General features: G+C 42.9%; 1 protein-coding gene across 1 annotated transcript in view; it reads left to right on the forward strand.

The window, feature by feature from the left end:
* CACNA1S (calcium voltage-gated channel subunit alpha1 S) overlaps window positions 1-15,982 on the forward strand; it is a 753,083-nt gene that overhangs the window by 443,806 nt on the left and 293,295 nt on the right. Inside the window, exon 23 of the mRNA XM_085643164.1 lies at window positions 256-308. Within this exon, the coding sequence (XP_085499290.1) occupies window positions 256-308 (53 nt within the window). The remainder of the gene's footprint in view (window positions 1-255; window positions 309-15,982) is intronic.

Consider the following 15,982-nt stretch of genomic DNA (forward strand, 5'->3'; position numbering starts at 1 on the left):
GGAGATACTTTGTAGATCCTTAGTAATATAATATGGACAAACTGGTCATATTGCCCTATTTATTGCTTTATCCAGCTGTACCTTTGCTTCACTAAATAATAAATAAAACATCTCCTTTACCGTGTTGGAAAGATCATTCCTTCCAAGAATTGCTGGTTCACCGTATTGCATCTTACTTTTGAAAGAATTTCTTTAAAACTTCAAACTTGAATAATTTTTATAATAATCAACAATTATATTTTTTCTCTTTCACAGGGAATGTTCATCAGCTGCACAGACATATCTAAGATGACGGAGGAGGAGTGCCAGTATGTATACTAAATACAGTGTCCTTTGTGAAACCTAAGTAGAGTAATATGTAAATCCATTTAAAAACAAAATTTAAGAGAGATCAGTTACTGAGAACCTAAGTAATAGGAAAACAATCTTGATTTACTAAAACAAAAACTGCTGTTAAAAGAAGATAATGTAGGTCCCAACGTAAATCCTGGTTAGAGATCCATCTTCATTTTAACATAAAAATGGATTGAAGTTGTAAGGAGACAATGGTAGAGAGAGGCATGCTAGGCGTGGTTTTAAGTCATCAATTGATGGTATAGAAGCCACCCATAAAAACAAGTGAAACAAACATTTGCAATGAAATAGGTCTTGCATTTGTGAGAGTTTAAGCTATTGTCATTGTAAATGGCAATGCCTTTTATTTATGTGTTTTGCAAACCAAAACATATATATATATGGCATTAAAAGAAATGAAACCTTTGTGAGAAAGGGGCTATGGAGACATGAGGTAGGCCGAGGAGGAGGTTATGGTGGGGTGCGAGGTGTCAAAAAAGATTGACCCACTTGGTGCCACCAGGTCAAAAGCCCGACCTGCTGAGACTTGTGATGGCTCTTAAGAGGTGCAGGAAATGGGTAATACAGCCTTTGATGGCAGTGCCAGGTGTGATATTCCGGGTCATTAATGTTAGAAAGGAGCCCTGTTGTGAGACCAGAGCCCAGTAGAAGATATTTGCAGACTGTGCTTGTGGCTGTGTTTGTGCAGTCAGTTACTACCTGCTCAGAGGTGTTAGTAAACAAGCTTCCTTTTTCATTCACATTAGCCAGAGAGGAAGTTAAGTCACTGCTAACTCAATGAGCAGGAAGCAACAAGAAAGTGTGCACAGATGGTAGGGCTCGTAACGCTCTCCTCTGCCTCTTTAATAAACCTACCTTCAGGCAAGAGGCGGGTATAGTGCCAGTTAAAAGCTGGTCTTGTATAATGCACTCAAGGAAACAATTAATGGTGAGGTCTGAGCAGACGGTAAGTGTACATCAAAGACTATGCGTCTGCCTATTATTCTTCAGCCTGCGGAGCCTTTGAGAATCGCGATCCCAGCCAAGCGTGCTCCAGGCAGTGTCAATATTGACCAACCTTTAGAGGCTCCTGCCTAGAGATGTGGGGAGCTGGTAACTTGGCTCTACCCACAGTCGCTGATTTCATCGGGGGGCTGCTTTTTGTACAATGTCTGTTCTGGAGACAACCAAAGTGTGGCGTTTAGTGGGTGTGTCCTCCCACTTCGTCTCCTTACCACCCCAACCATGGCTTGTTGAATCCTAGCTATGCATGTGTATCCTTGGGGCTGCCTCAAGGAGCTGTGGTGCTGGAGAAGGGGAGGAGAGATGGAAAGTAAGGAGCAGGGAGGGTGGAGAGGGAATCAGGGAAAAGGGTTGTGAAAAGGATGATTTCCCAGACATCACATGACTGTTAGCAGAGTGATGGTGCATGTTTGGCAGAGACCCATAGGTGTCTTTGTGGCTGGCCAGGAAGGCGGAAGTGGAAAGGTAGAAGTCAGAGAGTGTGTAAGCAGTGAGTGGAAGAGAGCATGAGACTGCTTGCACCTTCACAGTGATGTCACAGGCTGTATGTGACGCTGTGACAGTGCTGGTTGCCCCAGGGGGGACCTGCTGACCGTGCATCCATCCATATGTCTAATGAGGTCTCAGAGATGTGAGAAGGTCTCTCGGATGGGGTTCAAATAAACTGGGGTCCGGAAGTGATATGCTCTTAGAAAAATTGTTTCTCCATATGGCGCTTCTACCTATAGTTGTTTACATACAACATTTTGTAGCCAATTATTATCACCCAGTACAACCTTCTGTTTACTCTATTAACCTAGAAAGGATGACACGCTGAGTGGACCCTGCAGGCACCTAAACTTGAGTCTATATCATCTGCGGGCTGTAAATACACGTATCTATGTGTGTTCCATTAATATCAGACCGCTTTGTCCCACTCTGTACATGCAGATTTGTTAGCTCTGACTTTGCTCAGTTCCCGTGTGTTTTCTGTTGATTTAAGCTAAATTCAGCAGCTCTTTGAAGATGTGTGTTTGTACTGAGGGGAAGCCATGGGAGTAAGAGCTCTGTGTCTTTAAAGCACTTTGGTGCATCTTTTTTATCTGCAGTCCAAAATGTTTTTTACCCTTGTTATGAATGGAGATTGATGGGTCGGTGGAGATTTCCTGCGCAAAACACACACTAACTTTACAAACCCAAACACTGACTGCAGACTTCGGTCCCTCCTTTATAGTAGGGCAAACACAAGAGAAAACAGCACCACGCCCCTTTGTACAACAAGCATTTCTACTTACCCATATAAGTGAAATCTGACTCCGAACGTAACTGCTCGCAGCTGTTGGTTGCCACGGAAATGCCTTCTTCCGGTTCCGACGGCTATTGGGGGGTTCTTGGTATTGAAAAAAGGTGTGGGGCCACCATTGGCTGCTTCTCCTGTGGAAAAAAAGGTGCAATGCCGCTATGATAAGAGTGCTGTGCTTGCAAAATAAATAAGTAAATAATACATATAAAAAATGGCAAGTTCAGAAGAAAATAAAGCCATGTGGCCGCTTGAAAGTGGACTGCGCCGCATAATTAAATAAATGACTATTAAAGGTGCGTGGCTACTTGAAAGCGGACCGCTGTAAATTAAAATAAATATTTATTAAAGGCACGTGACAGCTTGAAAGCAGACCACTCTGTAAATTAAATAAATAAATACGTGCGGCCGCTATGGTTGAAGCGGACTGCTCTAAAGTAACTAAATACATTCATAATATATAAGCAGGGGGCACTGTGATGTCGTTGGTGGAATAGGGGAAGAGCATTAAAGAAAATAGTGCTTACCAACTTATAAAGCAGATCGTGTAACACCACCAGTAAAAGGTCCAGTCGTTATGGGAGGTAACAAATGCAGACAAGGCGGTACCAAGGTGGGACTAACAGGCCTATTCACAAATGAAAAGCAACCATTTAGCAAGGACAGTAACAGGAGCCAATTAAAAAGATGGGTGCGGAAATGGTGGGGGCTTGTATGCATACCTCAATACAGCATGCGCTGGCCAGGCTCAACATAAAAAGGAGATTAGTGGGGTTAGCTGTGTCCTCCCAAAAAGCTATGGGAAAGGATGAATAAAGAAGAGAGGAGGAAGAAACATGGAATGAAAAGAGGCAGTGAAAAGAGGGAACTGGTGATCGGGGGGGATCCCTCTTCCCCGCCCTGAAACATCAATTTAAAAAGGGAATGAAGTGTCACCCTGTGGTTGAATTTGGGAATAAAAAGTGAGATAAATGGCAAAAGGATTCATGGAAATCTTGTAGAAAAACAGACAGGGAGAATCCATGTTCAAGATTAATTGCATTCACATCTCGAAAGCATGTAAAATATAAAAGTCAAAGACATTCTGTGAATTGTTTGTTAATAAATGGTGAATGCCATTCATGTTTGAAAACTGTGATTATGCAGTTAGGTGAAATGATTTCTTCGAATTGGTACTCGCTTAGTTTATTTTCTCTGAAATCCCCTACAACTCCAACTATTCACCTATATATGGCATTCTTGTGGGCTCTGAGCAATGTCTGATAGCGTCCAGGGCAGTATTGTCTCACAAGCAGTGATGTTTATTTCAGCCAGTGGAGCAGCAATGGCTGGACAGGGCACTTGTGGCAAATGGGGTCACAGAGAGAAATAACCTCCATAATCAGTAATGTAGAGTGTAGGATAGGACCTTCATGGAAAAATGGATTACAAGGGAGGGAGTTGCATATCTACAGATAGAGAAGGTAATGGTCTGAATGGTCAAAAACAGATAAGTGTGGGGCATGTTCCGAAATTCAGAAAGTAGCGCAGGGGCCTCCATGCTTATTAATGGAACACGAGGGGAAGAGCCTGCATGGACAAAATGTAGACCATGAGATGGAGTTAGATAGTACCAAATAGCTACCTGGTGAAACACGAAGAAGATGAAGATGGACTTACGTGGTCAATAATTTAGAAGGCGGTGGGTTTACTTGCATGGTCAGCCGGGCTTCAAGTAGGGGAGCAACCTGCTTGAAAGAAAGTACCTGTATGGGCAGAAATTGAGAAAGTTATGGAGGGGGCATGAATAGTTAGACCATATGACTTGGGGAAAGGATGAGTGATAGCATTGTCAGAACGTTCTTAGCCATAAGGGTGAATGCAAGGAAGGGACTTGCACGGCTACAAGTCAGGGTTGCCTTAAGGATTTTTTAGGCCTCTGGGCAAGGCATCATTTGGGGCACTAGGGAAACCATATTTTATTTTTGAATGGTGTCCCTGGATTCCACTCAATCACAATTGGCATTCCAATTCTAGCGATCATTTCCCTAAGTAGTAACTTTACAATAATTAGTGCATCACCTCTCCTTGTTCAATATGCCTAAATCTGTTTTTATAAAAAAAAAGCAAACAATCATTAGGCTATACTTAAGCTTGTTGTATTTCTACAAAATCAATTTGATGTCTTGTGAATTGACCATCTGCTTTTTCCCACATGGCCCATCAATACATGTGTTCTTTAGTGAACATATTTCTGTTGACTTACAATATGTCTCTGACTGAAATCCTATGCACCAGTTCTGAAATGAGGATTTAACCAATCTTCTTTGAAAAGCCTTCTTTGAAAATCTTCATTGAAAAGCCTTCTTTTAAAATCTTCTTTGAAAAGCCTTCACATCATGCACTACATGTGTCACACTTTGATAGCGCTGCAGTAGCAATAATCAGTTTAAATTAAAATCTCGATATACCATCATCTGGGCTAATTCCAGCTGTCACTGGAGGCAATGTATCTTTGCGGTTATTTCAGAGAATATCAGGAGCTGTACATGACATAAATTTTATTCACAATTTCTAATCTATTTTCAGTCAATAATGAGAGTTTGGTATGAATCAAAGTGTTTTATTTTGAATCTTTAGTAAATTATCTTTATTAAGGTCACAAGTTAAATTCAGCAATTTCAGTTATTAGTATCTTATTAGAAGTCAATAAGCAATCAATAAATTGCAAAGAATGCATTAAGAGCACTCCATAAAGGAAAGAATCCCTATTCTAGGAATAGGAAGAAAAATTGTGTCAGTCAGAGCCCCTAAAGAGTTCTAGTTAGAGAGAGAATGAGAGGGCAAGCATAAAGATTTAGCATAAAAGTAGTTCAATAATTCAAGAATCAATCATTATCATTAGTTTCAGAAACAGCTTAAGGGTTGGGCAGGGTAAGAGAATTGTATTGGCAAGTGAGGTAACCTACTCTAAGAACACACATTATTATAGACAAGTGAAATTATCAATGTTGCAGTTTGTGGTCTCTTGTTTCTTCAGCCAGCCAGTCATCTTTTGATGCTGTCATGGGAACTCATTCACTCCCCATCTTCTCACAAGAATACAATAGTCCGAGACGGCTATGTCTTAAGTTGCTACTAAGTTGTATTATTTCCAACTTCATACAAGTCATTCTCCCATTCAAGTCTACTTTCCCACATATAAACTACATTTCTAATATATCAAGTTTATTCGCTTGTTATCAATGGTCTGTGTGGAAGTTGAAAAATCTATATAACGAAAACAAACATTTTTGCACAGCAACCATTCATTTTCTTTAAAAATGCTGCATCTTCATATGTGAACTACTTCATTACCTCACTAAATGACAAGCCTCTAATCATGAGTTATCAGTGATCTTTATATAAGTAGAAACGTTTTGCAAAGTTTAGATGAAAACAGTTATACAACTGTTATTTTTTAGGAAAAAACATGTACATGGAAAAGACCAGAAATAAACATTTTATGCCCATTAAGCTTGTTCTAGTCATGTCAGCTTGTCAGGTACTGTTGTACGAATAGATATAGTTGGCTATTGCAATGTGTTTTTCATTTAAATGCATTTTACTTTTCATTAAAGTTTACACATATATTCTGCACATTTATCATAAACTATATCATTTTCTCATTAGTACTAAATATTATGTGTTAGAAATAGGATTCCTGGTTGGCTGAGGTAGGCACCCAGGCCAGGCTGGAACTACCACTCCAGCCAGAGTAAGCTATTTACACACTAAAAGATAATCTGTGCTCACCCTCTGGGAGCTTGGCACAGAGCAGTCAGGCTTATCTAAAGAGACAATGTGTAAAGTATTTAAGCAACACACACACATATCCACACCGTAATTCAATGAATGCACCACAAAAATAGTCCACACAGGCTTATAAAAATAGAGAATATTTGTCTGAGCAAGATAAGACCAAAATGACAAAATCCAATCAATAGAAGATGAGATGTGAATTTTTAAGATTAAATGCAAAAACAGTGCTTAGAAGTCAATAGCACTGAAAGGTGACTTGAGGCCACACTGGACTGTGGTTAATCCAAAATTCAGACCCTCTGTGAAATACGACAGGCCAGCTACAGGACCCAGACAGGTATCGCCTACTGCGTCGTCGTCCAGCCTCACAAAGAGGGCCTGGCGTTGTCGTCGAGCCAGTGAATGCAATGCATTGTCGCTGCACCGAGCGTCGTCAAGCCGCACAGGCTGTGGATATGATGCCATCGAGCAGCCTCTAGATCGGCGTTGAAGGGTGATGCAGCGGAATTTCTCACGCTCTTGGGGCGATGCATTGGTTTTTGTAGAAAACAGCTACAGAACCCACTTTTGAAGCCCAGGACTTGGAAGGTGCACCTCAGACAAGGCAGGTATCTCAGAAAGCAGAGACCAGCAGAATTACATGAAGTCTTTTGTGTCCTTGAGACTTCAAATAACAGGAGGAGGATGAAGGGAAGGCAGAGTCCAACCCTACTTCTGTCTATCAGGCTAACCGTGGGTGGTAAATCAGTGCTTTGTGTATGGACAGGACATTACCTATTGAAGTGTAAGTGTCAGCTTCTCTCATTCCTCCTTGCCCGGGATGACCCATCGTAATGCAGATGAATGCTCAGCATGCAGATGAGCTACACATTCCTGTGTTTGTGGCTGTCTAGAGGGAATGCACAAAGTGTAGCTTTCATCCAACCCAGACGAGTATTGGAGACAGGCTGTCAGACACAAAGAGCAGTAAAAACAGAGAAATGTCCACTTTCTAAAAGTGAGAAAAAACAGCTGGCGTGCACTCGAATTAACTGATTTATCTAGTAAACCATGTAATCCTCGACAATTAATGTTATGTTATGTTATTGCGTTTTATATAGCGCGACAAATACCCGGAGGTGTCCTGGCGCTGACATGAAAACTGAAAGGGCTTGGGAAGGGAGCTTCAATGCGGAAACGTGAGTCTATTCCTTCCGGAACAGCCAGGTCTTTAGTTCCCTTCTGAATAGTAAAAGATCAGTCGTAGCCCTGAGGTACGGCGGAAGTTCATTCCAAACTTTGGCAGCCCCGTAGATGAAACTCCTGCCTCCCCAGCGCGCCTTCCTAACGCGTGGGACATGTGCCAGGTTGGCGGATTTTGAACGAAGACATCTCCCTGGCACATACCATTGTAGTCGGTTTTTAAGAAAATCTGGACCTAGCCCATGCAGAGCCTTGAAGGTCAAGGTCAGGGCCTTAAACCGGATTCGGCTCTTGACCGGGAGCCAGTGCAGTGTTTTTCTTCCCTGGGAAGCGGAGGCAAGTCTGGAGTTGCCCATGAGAAGACGGACTGCGGCATTCTGAAGGATCTGAAGTTTACTCAATGCTCTACATTGAGCATTGAGAAATAGTCCATTACAGTAGTCCAGTCTGGCGAGTACCAAACCCCTGACCACGATATGCCTGCTGTCTTGGGGTAGCAGGGGTAGCACTTTGCTCAGCATCCTAATGGTGTACATGGTTTTGGATGTAACCTCCTTAATGTGGTAATCCAAAGTCAGTCTATCATCCAGGATAACGCCGAGGTTTTTTGCTTTAGCAACTGGAATTGGGAGCTTGCCCAAAGAGTCTGGCCAGCAGGCTGGTGTCCAAAAATTAAAGATGTTACCAAAGAGAAGAACCTCAGTTTTGTCTGAGTTTAATTTGAGGCAGTTCTCAGCCATCCAATTCCCAACTGCTAACATACATTCACGCAGACGCTCTTCCATGTCAGTCTCCCCTCCGGGAGTCAGAGAGACCACAATTTGAGTGTCGTCTGTGTATGACGTGATCCCGAATCCATAGGCCCTGATAACAGGTGCCAGCGTGCTTACATAAACGTTAAAAAGGGTGGGGCTAAGTGAAGACCCCTGAGGGACACCGCAAGGTGTGGAGAAAGGCTTAGACTGGAATTCCCCTAAAGTAACCATTTGTCTCCTATCCGCCAGAAAGGATTTAATGAGGTCCCAGGCTTTGCCCCCAACACCACATGATTTTAAACGGTTCAGGAGTAAGGAATGGTGGACCGTGTCGAACGCGGCCGACAGGTCGAGCAGGATCAGTGCCGCTTTTCCTCCCTGATCCACTGCCTCTCTAATTTCTTCCGTGGCCTTAATCAAGGCAGACTCCGTGCTATGACCTGGTCTGAAGCCGTATTGAGTGGGGTCAAGTGCTTGGGTGTCGGCCAAAAAGGAGGCGAGTTGCTTATTCATGAATTTTTCGACCAGTTTGGCCGGGAGGGGTAGCCTGGCGATCGGGCGAAAGCTATTGGGATCATCAGGTGACAAATTGGCCTTTTTTAGCAGTGGTAAGATTGAAGCAAGTTTCCACTGACTTGGAAAAAGACCAGATGTAAACATGAGATTAAATATACTCGTGAGCCTAGTCCCTATCGGGCCGGAGGCCAACTTGGCAATCCTGCATGGGCAGGGATCGAAGGGAGAGCCGTGGTGTGCTGTCCCTGTGGTGGTTCCACCCTACCACCAAATTCAAATTGAAAGGAAGACTAGAGCAGGATGCTCCAGACAAGAACTGCACTACCTGAAACACTCGAAGGTGTGTTTAAAACATTATGTACATCCCAAATAGAAAATTTAAGGTACCTATACACAACGAAAAACAATTTTACTCAATTGTAACTGGTATGAACAAAACGATCCAAAATATGTAATCTAACAATAGAGAACAGACTCCTTCTTGCTGAAGTAATGTTTTAATCACAATACTTCTTGAGGCTTCAAGATGCGAAAACATGCGTTAAAACAATATGATGAAGCTTGAGTTGCGTTCCCAATGCATTTCGGGTGAATCTATCACCCTTCTTCAGGGGGTATCTACAAACAAAATGGAATACATTTATTCTGTTTTCATATCATACTGGTATAAGCATAAGGTAAATTAGAGAAGAGGAGGGGCTTAGTGCCACAGAAGGGTTAAAAATACTGTGAAATGAGGCAGATTAATGAGAGATTCAAACTTTGTAGCCAGTGATTGAAAAAAGGAAGAGGGGAGAATAACCAAACTGGCGAATGCGAAGGATACGGAAAAACTTCAAATCACCATTGTGTAAAGATACCCAATCACCGTGCGTGCTGTGTTCACAAAGCTACTCTACCTTAATATGAAAAATGAAAAAATGTCAATCTGAAGGGCGTAACAGTCTCAAATGTTCAAAGTGACCTGTGGAATGAACAGGAAATTAAATCACTATTGTCATCTAAGCTGTGCGATTAAAACAACCAAACTGATCTTACTAAATGGAGTGACTCACCAGGCGTAATAGAACGCCGAACTCGCTGGATTGTCGTCTGCACTAAGGGCGATTAACAGAAAAGCCGTGCTATACAGCGAAACCAAGAAATTCTTAAACTCGGAAAGGTGGGGAACCGCCTCGCTCTTGGTAGTTGTGTCGTTTCCTGAAAAAAACATGAAAAAACTGTATCTACGAGCGTCTGTAATATGTGTGAGTGCATCACACTATGCTTGTGCCTGTCAACTGTAACTAGTAATGAGAGATTTACCTGTTGTCACTGCTGGTCGATACACGCGTTTATCCAAATGTGCTGAAGCAAACACTTGAAGCGTGTCACTGTTTTAGTGGTCCAACCACCGGAACAGGCGAACCCGAACCGATGCCATAAACACAGTTGAAGGACTCATGTGAATGCTAACGTAAAAGGCTGCCATCTTGTAATGGTAAAATCTATCACCAAACCTAACAGTGACTACCGAAAAGTGTTAGTGTGGCATAGAAAGAGTTTAGAGAAAGAAATTCGAAAATATAAATAGAAATTTACGAAATAGAGAAGCAAAATACAATTCACAATGTTCATTGGTTCGTGAAATGTGAAAGCGGTAGACAATAAAATTTAACAAATTGCGTAAATTCCATAAATAGACATCAGAAATGTTACATGCACTACCAAGGTTGACATACTGAAATTACATTTATAAGTGGAGAGAGTTCTCCACTCGAAAAGTGCAAGTAATACAAAAATAATAAGCTCGTTCATGAACAATTTTGAGTGTAATCCGTTTCAACAAAGTTCCAAGAACTGCATGGAATAACATCAGAATTTACATGAAAAAGTGGAAGAAGTTCTCTACTCCAATAGTGCTACGTACACAAATAATACAAAAATGAACTCGACCACGTACAATGCAGAATTTGATCAACTTTAACACAGATTTCTCAATAATGTCCTAACATTGTTTATAGCTGTGGACATAACACAAGTTAGCATTGGTTTAAACATCTGCTATTACAAAGGCAACTCGACTTTGAGAATTGTGTGCACCATGGAACCATGGTTAGTTCAGCATTGTATGCGAGTCACACAATTTAATGATATACATAGAGTTATGCAAAACATAGAAACCTACAAAGTTGACTACTCAAAAGAATAAATAAACCACATGAAACACCGTGACATATGTGAATGTATGTTAAAATGATCAACAATGTGTCTGGAAAGGATGACTAGACTTGACCTACGCATAACCGTTGGTCCTACATCCCATTACTACAAAGAGCATTATAGAAAGCATGCAAACTCAATTTTGTCATTTAAACCTTTGGGACTCAAGGTGTTCAAATACCAAATCCAAAAAGTTTCCCTCTGTGTAATAAACTTGGTCATGTCGCGATCGTTGTGTGATGGTACAACCTCTATCACACTGAATCTCAATTGAGCTATTGTGTGATGTGTGTCACACCAATGGCTTGCTAGTGGTGAGCTCAATGTTTTGGTCCGGATTCTACTCTTGTGCTCTGTGATTCGAGTACGTAGCGACCTTTCGGTCTTCCCTACATAATACAGGCCACAAGGGCATCGTATTACATATATGACATTTTGTGTGTTGCAGTTAGCTGTGAAGTGAAACTTAATTAGTTTACCCGACCAGGGATGAGACATAGACATGCCAATAATGACGTTATTACAATGGGAACAGTTGTAACATTTTGTCATTCCCTTCGGTGCCTGAATGTCTTGAGGTTCACGCTTCTTCAAGAGTTCCTTGAGATTGTTGGAACGTTTGTATGCAAAGATCGGTGGATCTTTGAAAAGGTTCCCAAGGTCTGGTTCTGTTTGTAACAGATCCCATCTGTTCAATATGATTTTTTTAATAGCAGGCGAGTGGGTTGAGAATTTAGACACAAAAACCTCCCTGGTTTGTGGAATTTTCAGTTTTGTGTCCAATAATGTGGATCTGGAAACCTGCTCTAGTTGTGCTACTGATGCTTCCACTATTGTGCTTGGATATCCACGTGTCAAGAACTGTTGCTTTGTTTCTTCAAGTGTTGTTTGTAATTGGGATGTGTCTGAAGTAATGCGCTTAATTCTAGAGAATTGTGAATATGGTAAATGTCTCTTCAAAGGCTCAGGATGAAAACTACTGTAAAGTAGCGTGTTGTTGCGATCAGTGGATTTTTTGAACAGTTTGGTAATGATCTTATTGGACTTCAGTTCAATGTGTACGTCCAGATATGAGATAGAATGTCTATCTAGTGTATATGTAAATTGAATCCTAGGGTTATATTAATTCAATGAAGTGAGTTTAGTCTCCAAAATTTGCCTGTTACCGTGCCACATGATGAAAATATCGTCAATATAGCGACGGTATATGATTAGGTGATCAGTCCACACAATATCACTCAGAATGTGTTCTTGTTCAAACTTCATCATGAAGATATTCGCGTAGCTGGGAGCTCCCGCAAAACCCATGGATGTACCGTTTGTTTGTAGGAAATATCTGTCATTCCATTTGAAATAACTGTGGAACAAACAAAAGTGTAACAGTTCAAGAAGAAAAACCTTGTTGGCTGATATTTTCTCCATTTGAAGCAAAGCCCATTTAATGGCTTCAATACCTTCAACATGAGGAATTGAGGTGTATAAGGATACTACATCCACTGTCAATAACCATATTTCATCATCAGAAGGCAAGTGCAGATTGTTCAATAATGTCAGGAAATGTGTGGTGTCTTGCACGTACGAAGATCCTGCTTGTACAAATGGTTGCAAAAATCTGTCTAAATATTGTCCTAGTGGATCATGAATGGAATTGCACCCAGAGACAATAGGACGAAATGGAGGGTTAGTCAAACGTTTGTGGATCTTAGGAAGCGCGTATATGAATGGTCTACGTGGATGCTTCATATACAAAAAGTCAAAAGTTTTAGAATTAATCCATCCCATGTCTTTGGCATGCATAAGTATGCCCACGAAGGTGGCTTGAAATTCTACAGTAGGGTCCTGATGCAATGGTAAGTATGTGGATTCATCAGACAGCATCTCATTGATTGTGGATTCATAAAACCTCGAGTCCATAATAACCAATGCGCCCCCCTTATCTGCTGGAAGGTATGTCAGAGACTTGTTGGTTCTCAAGCTTTTAAGTGCTATTTTGTCCTTGGGTGACAAATTATGTTGCTTTTTGGATGGAATTTGTGAGTGTGCTAGATCTTGTTTCACACGCATCTCAAAAGTGTCAAGAACCTTGTGAGAAATAGGGGAAACAAAAGTGCTTTTTATTTTTATTTAATTATTATTATTTTTTTTAATTTAAAATATTTATAGAGCGCGGCTGTCACCTGGCAGGTATCCTGGCGCTGGTAACTAACTCCTGGGTTTTTTTTTTTAGACGGGGGGGTTGAACTATGGCTGGCGGGCTTAGAGGGGTGGAGGAAAGAGCCATGTTTTGATTCGTTTCCTGAAGGGTAGGAGATGGGGGATTTGGCGAATATCGGCAGGCAGACTGTTCCACAGCTTGGCTGCAGCTACTCTGAACGATCTTCCCCCAGTCCTGGCCTTCTTACATCTAGGTACTTTCACAAGGCAGGCGGTTGTAGACCTAAGTGTTCTGGTGGGGATGTACCACGAGAACAGACGTTGAAGAGGTCTGGGTCCTGCGCCGTGTAGTGCCTTGAAGACCAAGCATAGGGCTTTGAAGGCAATGCGTTGCTGCAGAGTCAGCCAGTGCAGCTCGGCCAAGGCAGCGGTGGCCGAGGATCTCCTGGTCCAACCAAGAGCCAGTTTGGCTGCTGCCGACTGAACTCGTTGGAGTCTGTCCAGCAGTGTCGCTGGGGATTCAAACAGAAGGGCATTACAGTAGTCAAGGCGACTAAGAATAGTGCACCTGACTATCAATGCTCGGGCAGAAGGTGGTAGTAGAGGCAGGACTTTGCGCAGTGAGCGCATAAGGGCTGAGCAGGTGGCGACTGTTCTTGAGACCTGCGTTTCCATGCTCAGTTGGTGATTTAGCATGACGCCCAAGTTGCGAACACTGGTAACAGGTGGCGGGTTGTTAGAGTTTTCCGGGGGCCAGAACTCAGCAGGCAGAGGGCGGGGTATGCGGTTCGCGGGACAGAACAGAACCTCGGTTTTTGAGGAATTGAACTGGAGGGAGTTCCGGTGCAACCAGCCTGCGGTGTCTCTTAAACAGTTATGGAAGGCTTCTAAAGAGATGGAGTCTTCGCCCTCCCAAGAGAAAAGGAGCTGGGTGTCGTCCGCATAGTTTACTGTGGTCATATTGTGCGATTTGATTAAAGTGACCAGTGGTTTCAAGTAAACATTAAAAAGAATCGGGCTGATGGAGGAGCCCTGAGGAACACCGTGAGGGACAGGGGAGAAGACCGATTGGAAGGGGGGAAGGGATACAGCCTGTTTCCTGTCACTGAGATATGAATGAAACCAGAGCAGGGCCGTGCCGTCGATCCCTGCCTCTCAAGCAAGGTCCCATGATTGACAGTATCGAATGCGGCAGACAGGTCTAATAAAATCAAGGCCACGGCTTGGCCCCTGTCTGCACGCATTCGAAGCTCCTCCATGGCAGTGAGCACAGCAGTTTCAGTGCCATGGGCTGGGCAAAAACCAAATTGGAATTCGTCCAACACGTGGTGCTGCTCGAGGTGGGCTGAGAGGCAGTTGCTGACCCAACGTTCAAGCACCTTCACCGGAAAAGGCAGAAGTGATATGGGGCGGAAGTTGGACAAACATTCTGGATTTAGCGTAGGTTTCTTTAATAGCGGGGTGATGAGCGCCTGCTTCCAGGGGATGGGGACGAGACCACAGCTGAGAGATTGATTGCAAATCATCCGGAGAGTGTGGAATAATTCGTGCCCACATGCTTTCCAGATTTTCGGAGGCAGAGGGTCAAGGGGAGATCCCGAGGTGATGCCCAGTGCCACTTTCTCAAGTTCTGCTTGAGAGATCAATGGGAAAGCCAGGAGCCTATTCATAGGAGGGCAGGCTGACCTCGGAGAATCAAGATTGGTGGAGCCAGCTTCGGGAGGGGTGGGGTGGATATGTAACGGTGGCGTTGCCAGATTGTTGATGATAGTCTCAATTTTGTCGGTAAAAAACTGAGCAAGGTTATCACAAAGGGTCTGAGAAGGGGGAATGGAGTTTTGGACGCAGTCAGGATGTATAATATTATCCAGGATCTGAAATATACTTTTTGGACTGTTGGCTGCGTTGGCTATGGTGGAGCAGTAATAATTCGATTTACTCTCTGCGATGGCAGATTTGTAATCACGGAGTGAGTTTTTCCAGAGGGCTTTGTTGTTGTCGCAGTATCCGTGTCTCCACTTTCTCTCAGCCTGTTTACAGGCTGATTTGAGGGTTTTCAGGGAGTCATTGTACCAGGGAGCAGGTGCTCTACCTTTGGGTTTACAGTGTTTTAGAGGGGCAACCTAGTCCGCGATGGAGGTAATTCTCGAGCTGAGGGATCTGTAATTGTTTTCCACCGAGCTGGTAGGAGAGAAACTATCCTGCACCTCGAAAACTTTGGTGGAGGTGCTGAGTTTTTCTAGAGTTTTCCAGTTTCGATAAGAAAATTGTGGTGGAGAGTGATTCTTGGGCTTTCTTATTGTGGCGTTGTTGATGTAAAGTTTAATGAGCGAGTGGTCTGTCCAGCTCATAGGCAGAATGTCGCCTACTTGAGATAGACCAGGACTTGAAAAGATAAGGTCAAGACGGTTGCCTGCGGAGTGAGTGGGGTCCTTTATCAGTTGGTGAAGCCCCATGCTCTCACAGGACAGCAGAAGGTTGTCTAAACCTATGTCTAGGCTGCCGTTTGGCCAGAGATTGAAATCTCCTAGAATAATAAGTTTGTTATGGGAGGTTGCCATGTTTGTGATGATCGTGAGGAGCGCTTGCTGTTGCGAGAGGGAAAACGCCCCAGGCGGTCGATAGCAGATGATCACCGTAAAGGTGACTCCTGGGTGGCAGTTTATAGTCAGACCAAAGAGCTCGATTCCGGGTACAGGGTCTATGTCAATGGTGTTCAATTGCCACGAGGCTCGGAAGATGACGCCAACTCCGCCAC

The sequence above is a fragment of the Triturus cristatus genome, chromosome 1_1, assembly GCF_964204655.1.
Source record: "Triturus cristatus chromosome 1_1, aTriCri1.1, whole genome shotgun sequence".
NCBI classification, from domain to species: Eukaryota; Metazoa; Chordata; class Amphibia; order Caudata; family Salamandridae; genus Triturus; species Triturus cristatus.